The sequence below is a fragment of the Armigeres subalbatus genome, chromosome 1 (genome assembly GCF_024139115.2).
Source record: "Armigeres subalbatus isolate Guangzhou_Male chromosome 1, GZ_Asu_2, whole genome shotgun sequence".
NCBI classification, from domain to species: Eukaryota; Metazoa; Arthropoda; class Insecta; order Diptera; family Culicidae; genus Armigeres; species Armigeres subalbatus.
The window spans coordinates 271603631-271618677 of NC_085139.1; the positions used below are offsets into that span (position 1 = coordinate 271603631).

The 15047-nt window shown below is 41.7% G+C and overlaps 2 protein-coding genes across 5 annotated transcripts; one reads left to right on the forward strand and one right to left on the reverse strand.

Annotated features, from left to right (window-relative positions):
• Positions 1-1220: 1220 nt before the first annotated feature.
• LOC134214150 (transmembrane protein 183-like) lies at positions 1221-2646 on the reverse strand. The gene is made up of 2 exons (XM_062693571.1): positions 2251-2646; positions 1221-2189 (listed from the first exon to the last, which is right to left on the reverse strand). Exons 1-2 carry the CDS (start codon positions 2297-2299, stop codon positions 1222-1224), a joined length of 1017 nt encoding a protein of 338 aa, XP_062549555.1. The 5' UTR covers positions 2300-2646; the 3' UTR covers position 1221.
• Positions 2647-5055: 2409 nt separating this feature from the next.
• LOC134207599 (basic proline-rich protein-like) lies at positions 5056-8975 on the forward strand. 4 transcript variants are annotated; one of them, XM_062683304.1, is made up of 4 exons: positions 5056-5073; positions 5173-5270; positions 5373-5633; positions 6600-8975. In XM_062683304.1, exons 2-4 carry the CDS (start codon positions 5247-5249, stop codon positions 8145-8147), a joined length of 1833 nt encoding a protein of 610 aa, XP_062539288.1. In that variant the 5' UTR covers positions 5056-5073; positions 5173-5246; the 3' UTR covers positions 8148-8975. The 4 variants fall into 4 exon arrangements, with proteins under 4 accessions (XP_062539288.1, XP_062539289.1, XP_062539287.1 ...); XM_062683305.1 differs by having other exon boundaries at positions 5376-5633; XM_062683303.1 differs by having other exon boundaries at positions 5059-5073; positions 5170-5270.
• Positions 8976-15047: the final 6072 nt, after the last annotated feature.

Consider the following 15047-nt stretch of genomic DNA (forward strand, 5'->3'; position numbering starts at 1 on the left):
AAGGGATCTATAAAAGGGTAGGGATCGATTTGATTCAGCGCACTATTGGTAGCTTTTACTGTTTAAAGCAGGGATTTGTAGGCTCAGGCTTCCGTGTTCCTTACCTCCTTAACTCCTGACCAGCTGAATTTGGTACTCGACCAGTTACTCCTCTCTACAAAAACATACCCATTACGTGATTTTCGAGGATGGTAACAGAGACGAAAGATAACATAGTTTCGTTATGCCAAACATATACAGCATGATTACTTTCTGGTGTATGATCAACGAGCGCAACGATTGCAACATCTTCCACGGCGACGTCACCATTTTTTAAATCCTTTGATTTATGATGATTATATTGATTATATGGCACAGTTTAACTAAGTTTTGTTCTAGACGAATCAGTTGAAACACGGTCTAGTGGGGTCAGTGGATAACACGATAAGAGGCCTACCCTTAACACCACGTATCTATTTATTTATTTCAGACAATTGTACTTTTGATTTATTGTACATAGTTGTACAACCTATCATTTGAAGGGTAGTATACACCGCAACCATGTCGTTGATGTTGGCGTACATTGAGATATTCTTCACAAAACCAATGAATGACAATTCTTTATGGGTTTTACAGTAGAGAAACAGATGTGAGGGGATGGCGGCTCATACTCTGACAGATAGCAATGGGTTTTGCCTATAGATAGTAGAATCTATAGATGAGCGAAAGCAATGCTGAGTCGATTTTTTTGCCCGTGCACACGCGCTTATGACGTCACAGCCCTTAACGTTTCCATTGAAATCGTGACGTCATGCTCGTTTGGAGACAAGTTTGACAGTTCGTTTGGAGACAGAGGATTTATCTTCGCTCATCTATATATTCCACTATCTATAGTTTTGCCATAGGTTGAAGAAAACTAAGTTTCAATTTTTTTTCCAAACGTCTAATAGGTACTTATCACAAAGTTGTTTTAAACTTGATAGGTTTAAAACCTATCTCTTCCTATATGTGATATATCATATGGATACATAATAAGTATTACTAAGGACAAGCCTCCCGGAATCCAAAACTAAATTCACTCTCGTTTTTCATACATCACCCAATACACTGCGTCGCAGCATGCGTGAAATAATAAAACTGTCAGTTGTACGCTGCTTCCGCATTGAATGGTGTGCCCTTGAAAACGTGAGTGCATTTAGTTTTGAGTTCCAGGAGGGTTATCTAAATAAAAACACAATTCATCTAGTCATCCCAATATACATTATCCGCATCGTATTCCATATCTTGATGAGGTTCTGACTCATCATCCACTTCCTTTTCGATCGTAGGATCCACTTGATAGTACTCCGGATTCCACCAGTCCAGCACTCGAACCTTCCGAACGGGCACGAACAATATCTCGTCCACCACTCGCTGGCAATAGTTGGCCATCTGCAGTCGCACCTTGTAGTTTGTGAAACCTTGGGCCAACGTTTGCGTAAAAGATTTTACGGTCAACTGTTCATGGTACTGCGGCAACAGATGCATGGTCTGCGTCGTAATTATCAATATCTGACAGCCTTCTTCTGCATTTGCATACGTGTCTTGCAAATACTGCAAGGAATCTTTTTGTTTCTGCATTCGAGCGGACTGGTCCGCTCTACTGCCTGGGATTAATTTGGTTTTCAGCTTGAAATAATAGTTCCAAGTTGCTTTACACTTTGTATACCAAGAAAATATGAGCAGACGACCTGTTACTCGGTGGGGGTCGGTAAAAGCGGTAGCAGCGATCCGATGCGTAAATGGTTCATAACAGTAATACAGAGATCGGATGGTGCGTGCGCGAAGGCCTTTCAGCATCAGCATAAAATCCGGTTGAAGCCTCCGCGGGAGATCTACAGTACGATCGTAGTGCCTTCGATAGATATGGTGCCAAAATTTGGCTGACTGAACCACCTCTGCTGTTTTCCGACAGATTAACGCAAAGCGACCAACATCTTCCGGTCGAACGAACTCCGATATAATAAACCATATATCGATTGTGTAGTCCGAATAGACGCCTTCGTCCTGGACACTGGGTACCAATTGTTTCCCATTCTGATTCCCTTGGACTGGGACCATTTCGTCATCCATTGCGTCATCAGCTTCGCAAGCATCGACGGCAAGAACGTTGGCTTTTGGCCGACGGCCTTTCAACTGCCCTGAGTGCGCGAAATCGTAAATTGAGAAATCTGAAAAGAGAAATTTATTTCAAGGTGTGCCATGGAACAAACTTCTAATCAAGCAACCTACCTCTAGAACTTCCAAAGGACCTGGATTTAATTTTCACAGAAACGGCCATGCCGATATTGGTCTTGTTCAGGAGGAACGATCTGCTCCAAGTACTAATGTCCGGATAAGTTGTGAACTTGGAAGATATTTCATAATATGAATTGGTGCTTCTAGAAGTGTCCGATGATCTTGAAAATATGTATGTCCGTAGTAAGATTCCAGACAAGAATCTGATGCTTTACAATCAGGGTTACACTATCAAGAAACTTTTGCAGTTTTTTTCTAATTAGTAAGAAACTTGTTTTTTAATAAAATAATAAAAAAAACTTCGTTAAAAGGTGTATTAAAATAATGACTTGAAAAACAATTTTTATGTTCAAGTTAAAACAGGGTTTAAAACATACACGGACAGATAAATCAACCCAAACTTTGAGTTCAATATACGCACTTATGAGAATATAGCAGAAAAAATTTACCCAAATTTGGGTAGTTTTCCCTTTCACATGATTGCTATCAAAACTAGAGCAAGATGCAAACACCTCACCGAGGTTGCTCAGCCCAATAACCCAAATTTGAGTAAATTCAATATTCTCTATTTTGGGTTGATTAAGGTCCGCTTTGGATAAATTAAACTCAGCTTTGGGTAAATTGTTTACATGGGATTAAAGGCAAACTACCTAGTGCCAGAAAAGTAATTTAACTCAAATTTGGGTTATTGGCCCAATCCACGGTTTTGAGTGCAAACAACTCAATTTTGGGTAGTTTTGGTTTTCAGTGTACAAAATATGCTTTTGATGATTCAACCCTGTCAACCCTTGTCAAAAAAGACTCGAACAAATTCAAAAAGAGCTGTGCGCTATTGAGATCTCATTCGAGTTAAGAGTGAGAGCACACACTGAAATCTCCCGCTTAGTTTCATAGGGACGTAACTGTATAGAACCCATACACAGAAAAAAAATCCATGGTAATATGGGGGACACACTTGTGGTATTCATACCATGGTACAAAAATCTTGAAATGAGTGCCATACCAATTATTGTCTTCATTAAAGATAGCCTTGGAATTATTTTCTTGTCGCCTTGTACCATGGTACGAATACCACAAGTGTGTGCCCCATTTAACAATTACTATTTTGTAGACTACGCCATGTTTTTAAAACAACCACAAATTTTCAGTTCAATTAACCATGCATTCGGACAAATTCACCACTGATTTAGTTCATGTAACAACATACCACCAGGACCACAGTTGATTTTTACTGCGCGCATGGTAAAATCAAACGGGTTTGTTGTCTGCTGAAAATCGTCGGTGCGTATTCTTAAATTAACCCTCGGAATGGTAGTTTCAATAGCAACATTTTTTCGCGTGTAGCCTCTAATTATTTTTAAAATAAAAAACAATAATCGAAAAAGCTTTTTTAAAGATTGGCCCGATTTTGAACGAACATCGGGTGAATTTTTCAGGCCGGTTCACACGTGCAGTACTTTTTCGGTTTTTGTTTTCGATTTAAAAAATAGTTAGAGGCTTCAAAAAATATGGGTTCTTTGGGAAAGTTGACCTTCACTCACAAAAAACTCCACATTATATTCATGAGTAGTAGTTTATAGAAAAGAAAATTTCCACAAGATTAAGTTTGGATTTACCAGCGTGCGTAAAAAATGTAAATTAGTGTAACAGTCCGCCAAATCGATCAGCCGAATGGTCGATTACCCATAGGCCAATACGTGTCTCCGCATCGCGTCTGCACTATAGATAGTGGAATATATAGATGAGCGAAGATAAATCCTCTGTCTCCAAACGAACTGTCAAACGTGTCTCCAAACGAGCATGACGTCACGATTTCAATGGAAACGTTAAGGGCTGTGACGTCATATGCGCGTGTGCACGGGCAAAAAAATCGACTCAGCCATGCTTTCGCTCATCTATAGATTCTACTATCTATAGTCTGCACTGGTTTTTATAACAGTCGAGACTCAAAACTGTTATACCGCTCAGTTCTATTTTCTGCAGATTTAAACCACGAATGAATCACGAGATTCAAATAGGGGAAATGTTCCGATCTCCATCTCACTGTACATATATCCATCTCATCGCTAAACAAAGAAATACGGCACCAAATTCGTCGCTTCTTTTTGTCAACATGCGTGCTCACTGCTGAAAAAAACCACAAAAATAATAAACAAACCAAATTCCTTTCCATTGCTTTGTTTTTGATGGGATTGAAATAGGAGCTATGAGATGAAGTGGCGAACCGTTCCCCTATTTTTCAATTGTTTTGGTGTATAAATGCGTCATTTTATGTACGGATCAATTCACTTTGCCTTCCTCAGTGGCAACATAATCATTTCATTTAATGGAAAAATAATCAAACATGAATAGAACACTGCTGTGGAAGCCTGTGAGTTTGTTCCATTTTGGCTCATATTCAAACTAGAACAGTATTCGAAAATTTGCAACTAAACTGAATCACTACTGATTTCACTCTAATCCGTATTTTAACGATTCACCATGAATCCCGAACGAAACGAACCGATGAGCCAGAAAATCCCGAAAATCAGACAATCCATTCACAAATTCATATACACAAACGGGTGTCCACGCATTTTTCTACAGTAAAGAAGTTTTCGATTTATCAAAAAATAATCTGAGCGCCCTGGCTTAAACTCCGTGTATCACTCACGTCACTCGCGTAGTCCGGGAATACCTTTGATTATGGACCTTGGAGGTACATACGCGATGCGCGTCCAGTAACTCAATAAGTCACTCTTTTCTGTGCGTGATTGTCACCTTCGCATGAAAATTGTGCCGCTGCTGATCAAATCTAGTAATAATTGCTAAAATACGGTAAGTTAACTTTCAAAATCATAATTAAAATGCAGTTCCAGCCACTTGGCAACCAAAATAATCATATTTTTCTTTTCATCCACTGGAATAAACCAGCAGAAGTCGACTGAAGATTGAGCGCGTTGTCAGCTAATAGTCAGGTCTGCTGCACAAGCTCCAAACAAAAAACAAACATGTCGGTCGCCTACTCTCAGCAGGTTAGTTTATTTGTTTGAGCAATTCAGATTTTTCAAAAATGTTGCAATTTTATGTGCTATCACAGGGTGACTTATAAATAAAAATTACTCCTGTTATTTCAGCAGCAATCTCAACAGCCCCCGAATCCGGGGAACCGAGGTGGACCCGGAGGTCCGATGAATCGGGGCCAGGGCCCTCCGCCTAGTCCGATGCACATCCAGAAAATATTGGATGAAAACGCCGGATTGATCCAAACTATTCAGGACTTCCAAAATATGGGCAAAGCGCACGAGTGTATGTCCTATCACGTTGCATTGCACCGGAATCTGGTGTACTTGGCCAATCTGGCGGATCCGCAGCATAACATTCAAGCTTTGTTGCCGGTAAGTCGTATAATTGGTTCTTTTCCGCAATTATGCCGCTATGTTGTTACATCTTTTATCTAATCAGTTTTAATCAATTTGGTTTATAAAACTACTTCATTTTTGTAATAATCGACAGCGTTAGACGGAAATCAATTTTCCCTTTCTTTTTCAATGTTTCTACATTCCAACTGGAACTTGGCCTGCTTCTCAACATTATGTTCTATTAGTATTTCCACAGGACTAATTGAATGTTTTTCTTTGCCTGCCATAATCAATGCACTATGCCAGGGAGTCAGAAATAATTCTTACCAAAACATTACCATCAAATACATTTAGCTCTATCCAGGATAAGGGTGAAACAAATCCTCCGCTTGTCACTTTTATTTAACTTTTTCCCGCAAATGGGGTCTGCAGAGAACCATCAAATTTTGCACCTTCCCACCTTCATCGATTTTTTTACAACAAAAGTAATATTTGGTACACTTTTTGGTTTCATTAAACTGCTTATATAATCAATACTGTGTAAAAATAGTAAAACAGTAGGAAAGAATCAAATTATTGATTAACAATTAAAAACTTTGTTTTCGTGTTCCTCTAATTTTGGCTATGCCAAATAGGGCCACGGATGGTATTCTTGGTAAGGTCCAATTCCCGGCAGACTCAAAAACCAAAGACAGAAATTACTATTTTGTCAAAACTCAAAACTGTGTGCTCAATTGAGAAATTACGATGCAGTTGAACCGAAACATAAAAATGCAATCGAGACTTTAGGGGGGTGTGCCAAAACGCAAAAGCCTGCCGGGAGTTCCTGACGATACCCTAACTTTTGTTGTATTATTTTTCTCAAAGGTGTTTCCTCCTATTGAAATCTTAATCGTGGGTTGGAAGGGTTTAAACAGGGGATGTTGATGACGAAAACTCTCCTGCGACATTCGCTTTTTTTTACCAGAAAGAGCTTGAATTCATAAATTGATATTTCCACAGCCTCCCCATGTATTGCAACACGGTAGTGGTCCTCCAATGCATGGAGTTCCTCCTAGTGGTGCGGCCCCAGGGCCAATGCCAGGCCACGAAGGCGATCCAACTCATGGCCCACAGGCCCAAACACCGGGACCGAACCAATCAGCTGCTCCGGGTGGCGCGCTTCCAGTTGGAGCCGAACAACCGCCGACAGTTCAACCAGGTGTTCAGCCACCACCTCAACCACCCACTAGCCAAGCTCATCCTCCTCCACCGAATCAGCAACCAGGCTATCGTGGAGGTCCGCAGGCACCTCCACCAACATCTTCCGCAGGACAAACTGCCGCCAATCAGGGGCCACCGGTTCCCGGACAACCTGGAAGACCAGGCGTTCCACCGCAGCAACCGCCCATACCACAACAAAACCAAGGTTATCCTCCTCAGCGCGGTCCATATCAACAGCATGGCCACTATCCCGGTTATCCTCCACCGAATCAACCATACCAAGGCCAACCAGGCTATCCACCATATGGACCACCCAATCCTGCTCAAGGCTATCCTCCTAATGCTCCCCAATCATATCATCATGGTGGAATGCCTCCAACAACTTCTGGTTCGGCACCTCCACAAGGATCTCCGTATCCTACCGCAGGACCTCCACAGGGACCACAAGGTGGGCCACAACAAGGAAACTACCAACAAGGGCCGCCCAATTCTCCAGCATCACAACCGCAAATGTATGGACCGCCCGGACAGTATCCACCACAGCCTGCTGGAGGACCACCGATGCCACATGCTTACCCCGGTTATGGAAGCCCAAATCCTCCGAATGCTTATGGACAGCCACCGTCAGGATATGCACCGGCCGGTGGTCAACCAAGCTATCCTCCGCCACAACAATATCCTTCCAGCTATCCATCAAGCCAACCTGTTCCTCATGGTCCTCCAACGACGAGCGCCCCAAGTCAACCAACTTCGGCAAGCGCTCCTTCAACCCAGACGAGCGGCGCACCAACTTACACCAATCAATCAAGTCCAGCACCTGGTCAAACCTCTTCGCCCAGTCCGAGCTCGAACGCCCCTCCTGCCAGCGTTTCGCACGCTTCAATGCCACCAACCACTTCCACAGGTTATGCAGCGGCAGCTCCAGGAGCCCCTGGTCCCGTACCTCCCCAAGCATACACATCTCCTCCGGCGGCAGCTGGCCAACATCCCCCACAAAGCAGCTATCCTCAACCGCAGGCTCCTGGTCAACAGCCTCCGGGCCCACCACAGTCCTATAGCGCCACGCCACCATCCACTCAGCACCAACAACCACCAGGCAGTTATCCCCAAGCAGCTCCAGGAGGGCCGCAAGGACAAGGACCACCTCCAGGCCCGGCTCCGTATCCTCCCCATGGCTACCATCAGCAAGGTTACTCTCCGATTCCTCCACCCCAGGGTCAATATCAACAAGCGGCCCAAGGTTATCAGTATCAGCGTCCGCCAGGTGGTCAAATGCCTCCTCCAGGGCCACAGGGCCCTCCGCCCCAGGGAGCCTATGGCTACGGTTATGGACAACCACCGCAGTAGAAAGCCGGCAGATAATCGCTAAGAGAATCTCAGCTCTGACTAAAATTTACGCAACGAACAACGCAGTGCGGCATTCGACAGGATACGAACGGGGATAATAAGTTCGATTCTCTGGATAAAGATAGGGAACGTTTACTTTTAATGAGTTTTATCATGTTTTTTTTTATTCTTTATTCAAGGACAACGTTGAGCGGAAATCTCCAAAATGTAGACCATATTGTAAGAGTTTTAGCACAGACAAACAGACATAACACGTAGAACATTCAACGATGACAAAACGACCTCTGTTGTTAACGTCGACTTACACCCTCATTTTGATTTTACTCACCAGTGATTTAAATTGTATTGCTGACTCTTTTTTCCCACGGAAAATTTTACTTTTCATTAAAAGTGGAACTACTCAAATTTAATAAAAAAAGTGAGTGAACTTCGTGGAAAAAAAAGAGACGGCAATTCAATTTTATTCACTATTGGGTAATAAAATATGAGGATGCAAGCGAAACACGAACCATGTGGCATGGCGGTAGTAAGCAAACATGAAACCCGAGCAAAATTAAGGCGCGCTACGAATGGTCACTTGATCACAGCGAACCACTATTCGAATCGACCAGTAGATCAGTGAACGATGAAATATGTATGAGTGTCATATTGTTATGTCTGTTTGTATGTGCTTGTAGGTAAACAAGTTTCACCTATCCATTATTCCATGTAAGTGCGTATGATCGTATAAGAATATAAAGTGTAATGTTGGAATATAATATAGTTAAACATTGTGTATGGAACAAAAATGTATTTTGAGAATCAAATAAAGGCAGTTGAAAAACTGGATATTATGATTGTTTGATACTCCGAATACCCCGTTAGAGAAGATCCCTAAATTACGTAACGGAAAAATTGGTCATTTTTGACTCCATCCCCCTTCCCCCTATGTAACACTTTTTGTATGAATCATTTATAGATCTATCTTAGAAATTAGGAGTACGAATATTTGTTGATTGCAATGTTACACTCTTAGTTACGACTTTATATCTGAAATCTGGAAATCTTGAAGCATAAAAAGTTAACTTGTACTGATTAACGAGTCAGTCTTATTCCGAATCTATCATTCGCTTATAACATAGATTGCATTAATTAGAGATTTCAAGAGTGGCCGTTATATTTCGCACGTGCTGTATGTAGGTACACTTGTGTTCAGAATAATAGCAGCGGAAGCCGTTTTCCATACAAAATGGTCAACTTTGACAAGCTGTAACTTTGTACCCCGATGACCGATTGAGCTGAAATTTTGGCAGTGAACTACAAATATGATGAAATTTACACATACTACGTATCATTTTTTTTTCGAATGACGCGTTCAAAAATTACGCACTAGGTCAAATTGTTCAAAAAAAAAAGCAGTTTTTATTTTTGTTATATTGGCCAATTCAAATGTCAAATCCAACAATTTATATTTTTTAAATTATAAACTTAGTGTCTCGCAGCACCTGAATTCAAATTGATAACATTTCAATTAATTGTTTTTCTGATATTTCCAAAACAAAAACTGCTATTAATTTGAACAATTTGACCTAGTGCGTAGTATTTGAACGCGTCATCCGAAAAAAAAAAAAATTATACTTAGTATGTGCAAAATTCATCATATTTGTAGTTCCCTGCCAAAATTTCAGCTCAATCGGTCATCGGGCTGCAAAGTTACAGCTTATCAAAGTTGACCATTTTGTATGAAAAACGGCTTCCGCTGCTATTATTCTGAACACAGGTGTACCGACGCAGGAACTTGTGCTAAATAATTAGGAAAACTGTGTCCTACAAAAGACCTGATTAGCTGTGCATTAGGGTGCCAATGAAATTCGACTTTTCGAATTTCAAAAACGGGTATTATAGTACTAAAAAGTTGCATCTCCTCGAAAAAAGTTCATATAGATCATTGCACGAATTTTTGCTATCTCTTTCCCATTGATAAAAATTAGAAAACAACAGGACCATTACCTGTCAAATTTAACAAGTACTGGTCCTGTTATTTTCTAATTTTCAACAGGTGGAAAAGAGATAGACGATGTGATGACGTCACCGTGCAATGGCTCTGTGAAATCGAAGGTCGATTTATATTTCTCGCGTGATTTTTGAAAACGTCGTAAGTCCAAAAGAGAGGCTCTCTTTGTTTACTTTCTCTTTCGATTATTACAAAGCCATTCTAACATTTACATTGGATTTTCCAGCACCGATCTGAAAAAATAGCTTTGTCTAGTGTGCTGAGGTGAAAATATTGCAACAAATTTTAAACTAGCCTACACGTAAAAAAATTTAATGTTATTTATTATTAAGATTTCTAATACTTTTTGACAAGGCAGGCGCTTAATGATATGTATAAGAAAAAACTTATACACCGCATTAGTCACATACATTCCAAAACTTATACTTTTCATTAACTTATGAGTGTTATTAGCTTTTTGATATGGGATTTTTCATTAGGTGACATAATGAGAGTATTTTCGAATGGTTTTTTGCCATAACATATAAGGTTATTTTTTTACGTGTAGATATTAGCAAAAGAGAGCGTAATGAAAGAGAGTCACTCATTTGGACTTACGACGTTTTCAAAAATCACGCGAGATTTGTATTTCTTGATTTCTCTGAAATTTTGAATATACATCGTTTATGGCCAAAAAACATTATCTGCATCATTGGATTGCCATTTTAACTCTGGTGTAACTTTTGACAAGGGCCTAAGCAAAAACACCTTGAACACTTTAAAAAAAAAATCACTTGAAAATATTAAATTATAAACATTATCTAATATTAAAAACAAACACTTAACTGGCACGCGGGAGCCACTTGGCTCCCGCTGTCGCCCATCCTCATCGATGGGCTTCACTCATCATTTGTAGAAGCTGGATCACCTTCACGAACAGGCAACGGACAAATTTTTGAAATTCCTCTTGTGAAGTTTCCGTTTACGGTACGCACGGTAACTACACGCACGTTACCGTCGGCTCCAGCATGTGTTTGGATGACTCGTCCAAGTATCCAATTCAATGGAGGATCATGGTCTTCTTTAATTAGTACCATAGTACCAACAGTTAGATTGTTGCGTTGCCTCCTCCATTTGGTACGATTGTACAACGTTGACAGGTATTGATACGACCATCTCGTCCAAATTGACTGCATGAATCGTTGAGCGCGCTGCCACCTAGATAGCCGGTTTTCAGGAACATCTGCTGAAATTTCTGGCCCTGGTATTGAGGTCATCGGACGATGGATGATAAAATGACCTGGTGTCAGTACCTCAAGGTCAGCGACATCATTGCTTAAAGGCGTTAGAGGGCGCGAATTCAAACACGCCTCTATTTGGGCGAATACAGACTGCAGTTCATCAGGGTATAATATTCTGGAGCCAACTGATCGTTTCAAATGGAACTTCAATGATTTTACGGCGGCCTCCTAGAGGCCACCGAAATTAGGGGATTTCGCCGGAATGAAGTGGAAACTTTATATCGTTCTTCAGCCTCTGTGACCACCTTCTCCTGTGCTTGCTTGGATTGGAGACATACGACGCATTTCATCTAGCTGTCTTCGAGCGCCAACAAAATTAGTTGCGTTGTCGCTCATCATGATTATCTCAGGTTTTCCCCTTCTGGCAACAAACCTCCGAGAGCTGCGAGGATTGCATCTGTTGTCAAGTCTGCTACCGTTTCAACATGCACCGCTTTTGTTACGAGACACACAAAAATGGCAGCAAAATATTTCAATGGAACCTTCTTTCGTTGTGGATAGTTCACAAAAATGGACCGGCAGTTTTAGTCCACCCCTTACTCGAAGAAACGGTGGCGCTGGTGTGACTCGCTCAGGTGGCAAGTCAGCCATTAGCTGTTCTTGGTTCGACGGACGACATCGGAAGCATTTGACACGAATGTACAATTGAACGTGCCATACTTCTGGCTGAAAGTGGCCTGAATCGTTCACGAACTGCAGCAACTAAGAGTTGTGGTCCAGCATGGAGTAATTTATGATGGTAGTGAAGCATAACTAGCTTTGTGAAGGGATGATTTTTATACAAAATAATTGGATGCTTTCGATCGGCGGTAACGTTGGCATGTTGCAACCGGCCGCCGATTCGGAGTATACCGCTTGTCAGTTGGATGGAGAGAGCTGAGTCGCGAAGTAAGTTTGACCTTACCCTTTCGTTGCAGATCTTGAATCTCGTTTGAAAAACATTCATGCTGGGTGATTGTCGCCAGCTGCTTTAATGCTCTTCTTACGTAAGCACACCTGTGCGTTTTTCTGACTGCTCTTGATGCAGACCGTTGAATTTGAATCTTAGCAGTAATGCTGTAAGGGGTATTATGTTGTCGAGTGAAGACTCCAGTTCGAATATCTCGCTGGGTGGAAGAACATTCACGACTGCAGCCGTTGGGCAGTGTTGGATCTAGTCGATTGTGGAGCACCTTCTGTGTAGAAGGCCAAGTTTGTTCACCCTGAACAAGCCACTTTGGTCCGTGCCACCAGACCTCGTCATCTTTCAGTAGTAACGGAGTTGTTCCACGAGAAAGCACATCTGATGGATTTTCGCTACCCGGAACGTAGCCCCAAGAACCGGTTCTAGTCAGATGTTGGATTTCGGAAACTCTATTTCCTACGAAGGTTTGCCAACGAGAAGGTGATGACGCCAACCAGTATTGAACAATTTCCGAATCCGTCCAGAAAAATGGTCGTGCATTTGACAGCTTTAGCAACCTTATCGAACAGGTGGGCTAAGAGTAGGGCGGAGAGTAGCTTCAGTCGGGGAATTTCCATAAGTTTTTGCTTCTTTCTTTGAAATCAAGCGGTGCCACTCTGGCCTTGAAAGTCAGCAGATGGGAAGAAATTAGACAGTCAGAGTGTGCTACCCGAACATAAATGTGCAGGCCCCATAGGCCACTTTAGAAGCATCCACAAAATCCGTGCAATTGAGCGACGATGCTGTCGGAACGGTAGGAAACCCATCGAGGAACTGTCACGTCATTTAAGTTCGCCTATCCTAACCGGAAATCTCGCCACTGGGATTGATCATTTTCGGTAAGCGATTCGTCCCAAGAAACCTTCTGCTTCAGAGGTTTGGACGAAAATACGTGCTATTATAACGATTGGTCCAATCAGCCCAATTGGATCAAAGATGCACGGGCCAAATCAGAAATCACTGATCGCTTGCAAATAACAGATTGATTCCACAATGGAACCTTGAATTTGAAGTTATCTGATCTTGGTTCCCAGATAAGTCCCAGTGTCTTGATTGTTGCGCTTGTATCATCCAGTTCAAAATGATGTACGGTCATCTCTGTATTCGGGCGGAATGTGCTCCAGTATCGTAGGGCAATTAGAGCTCCATTTACGGAGGGTAAAACCTCCTCCTTGTAGCAGCTGCTGAATGTTTTCACAGAGCAGAATGCCTTTTTCGATGGATTCCGTCCCTGACACCATGTCGTCCACGTAAAAATCTTCACTCAGTACTTTGGCAGCGGCTGGGAAGCGGGTTCCGTCGAGTTCTGCAAGTCTTTTCAGACATTTGGTGGCATATGCCATAAGGAGCTGAAGCTGTACCGTATGTTACGGTGCACAGCTTGAATATACGAAGCGGACTTCCATGATCATCTCTCCAAATAATCAGGTGCAAGTTTTGGCAAGGTCGGAGCTTCACCATGCGATACATTTTTTCTATGTCAGCAAACTCCGCAAATCTGTGTAGTCTAAAAAGAAGGACTATGGAGTTCAAATCCTCCTGCACCGTTGGACCAACCATCACCGCCTCGCTCAGGCAAATTCCCGAGCTTGTCTGGCATGACGCGTTGAAGACTACGCGTAGTTTCGTGGTTGTGCTATCGGAAGCGATAACACAATGGTGAGGGATATAGTAATGCCTTGCTTGTAAGGCTACTTCGCAATCGTCAACCTCCTTCATGTGGGCCTAGACGAACATATTCCTGCAATAAATTCGGCATACATTTGTTTCAACCGTGGATTTGCGTCCAATCGTCCGTCGCTCTAATGCAAGAAATCTTTTAGTGCCGTTGTACGAGAATCTCCCTAACTTCTGGATAAGATGCTCCTTCTTTGGTAAGGTTACAATAAACCGTCCAGCAGCATCACGAATGGTCGTGCGGTTGAAAATGTTTTCGCAGGCAGATTCTTCGAGGGAAAGCAAGCTGTTTGTTTGGCACTCCTCAAGATCCAAGAACCTCGTTAATAGTTCATCAATACGTTCCATGGATAAGTTGGCTACCGCAGGCCGGAGGCGTTCGAATTCACCGGAGATTCTCCCACAAATAACTCATCCAAATGCTGTACATAACCACCATCTGCAATGTTCCAGCTCCCTGTCATTAGCACGTCGAAGAAAAGACTGGCACTGATGATCAAATCAACTGCACCAGGCTCGTAGAATGTTGGATCCGCAAGCACAGCATCCGATCGAAAAAATCGAAATCAAAATTATTTTTGGTGTCAAGTGTCTTAGAAATGCATGAAACGTCGAGATCTGTTGTTACCTCGAAAAAAAAAATTGAAAAAAAAAATTACTGGGACTTTGGAAAAAGTCCCACAAAGTCAATTCCTTCCAAAAATTTTTTTTCTTGATGACACCAAATTTTGACGTTTCATGTATTTTTGAGACATTTGGCATCAAAAAAAAAATTCCAAAGTTCAAAACATTTTTAAATCCTAAAAGTAAATTTTCCTCAAAAAATTTAGCTTAACTTTTCAAAGGACCTGATAACATTTTTCATGAATTAATTTGAATAGGGTAATCAACAGAACATGAAACATGAAAGCTTTTGATTGCAGTACTCAAATTAATTAATGAACAAAATGTTACTTAGGTCCTTTGAAAGTTAAGCAGAGAATTGCTTTTAAGATAACGTCAGATCT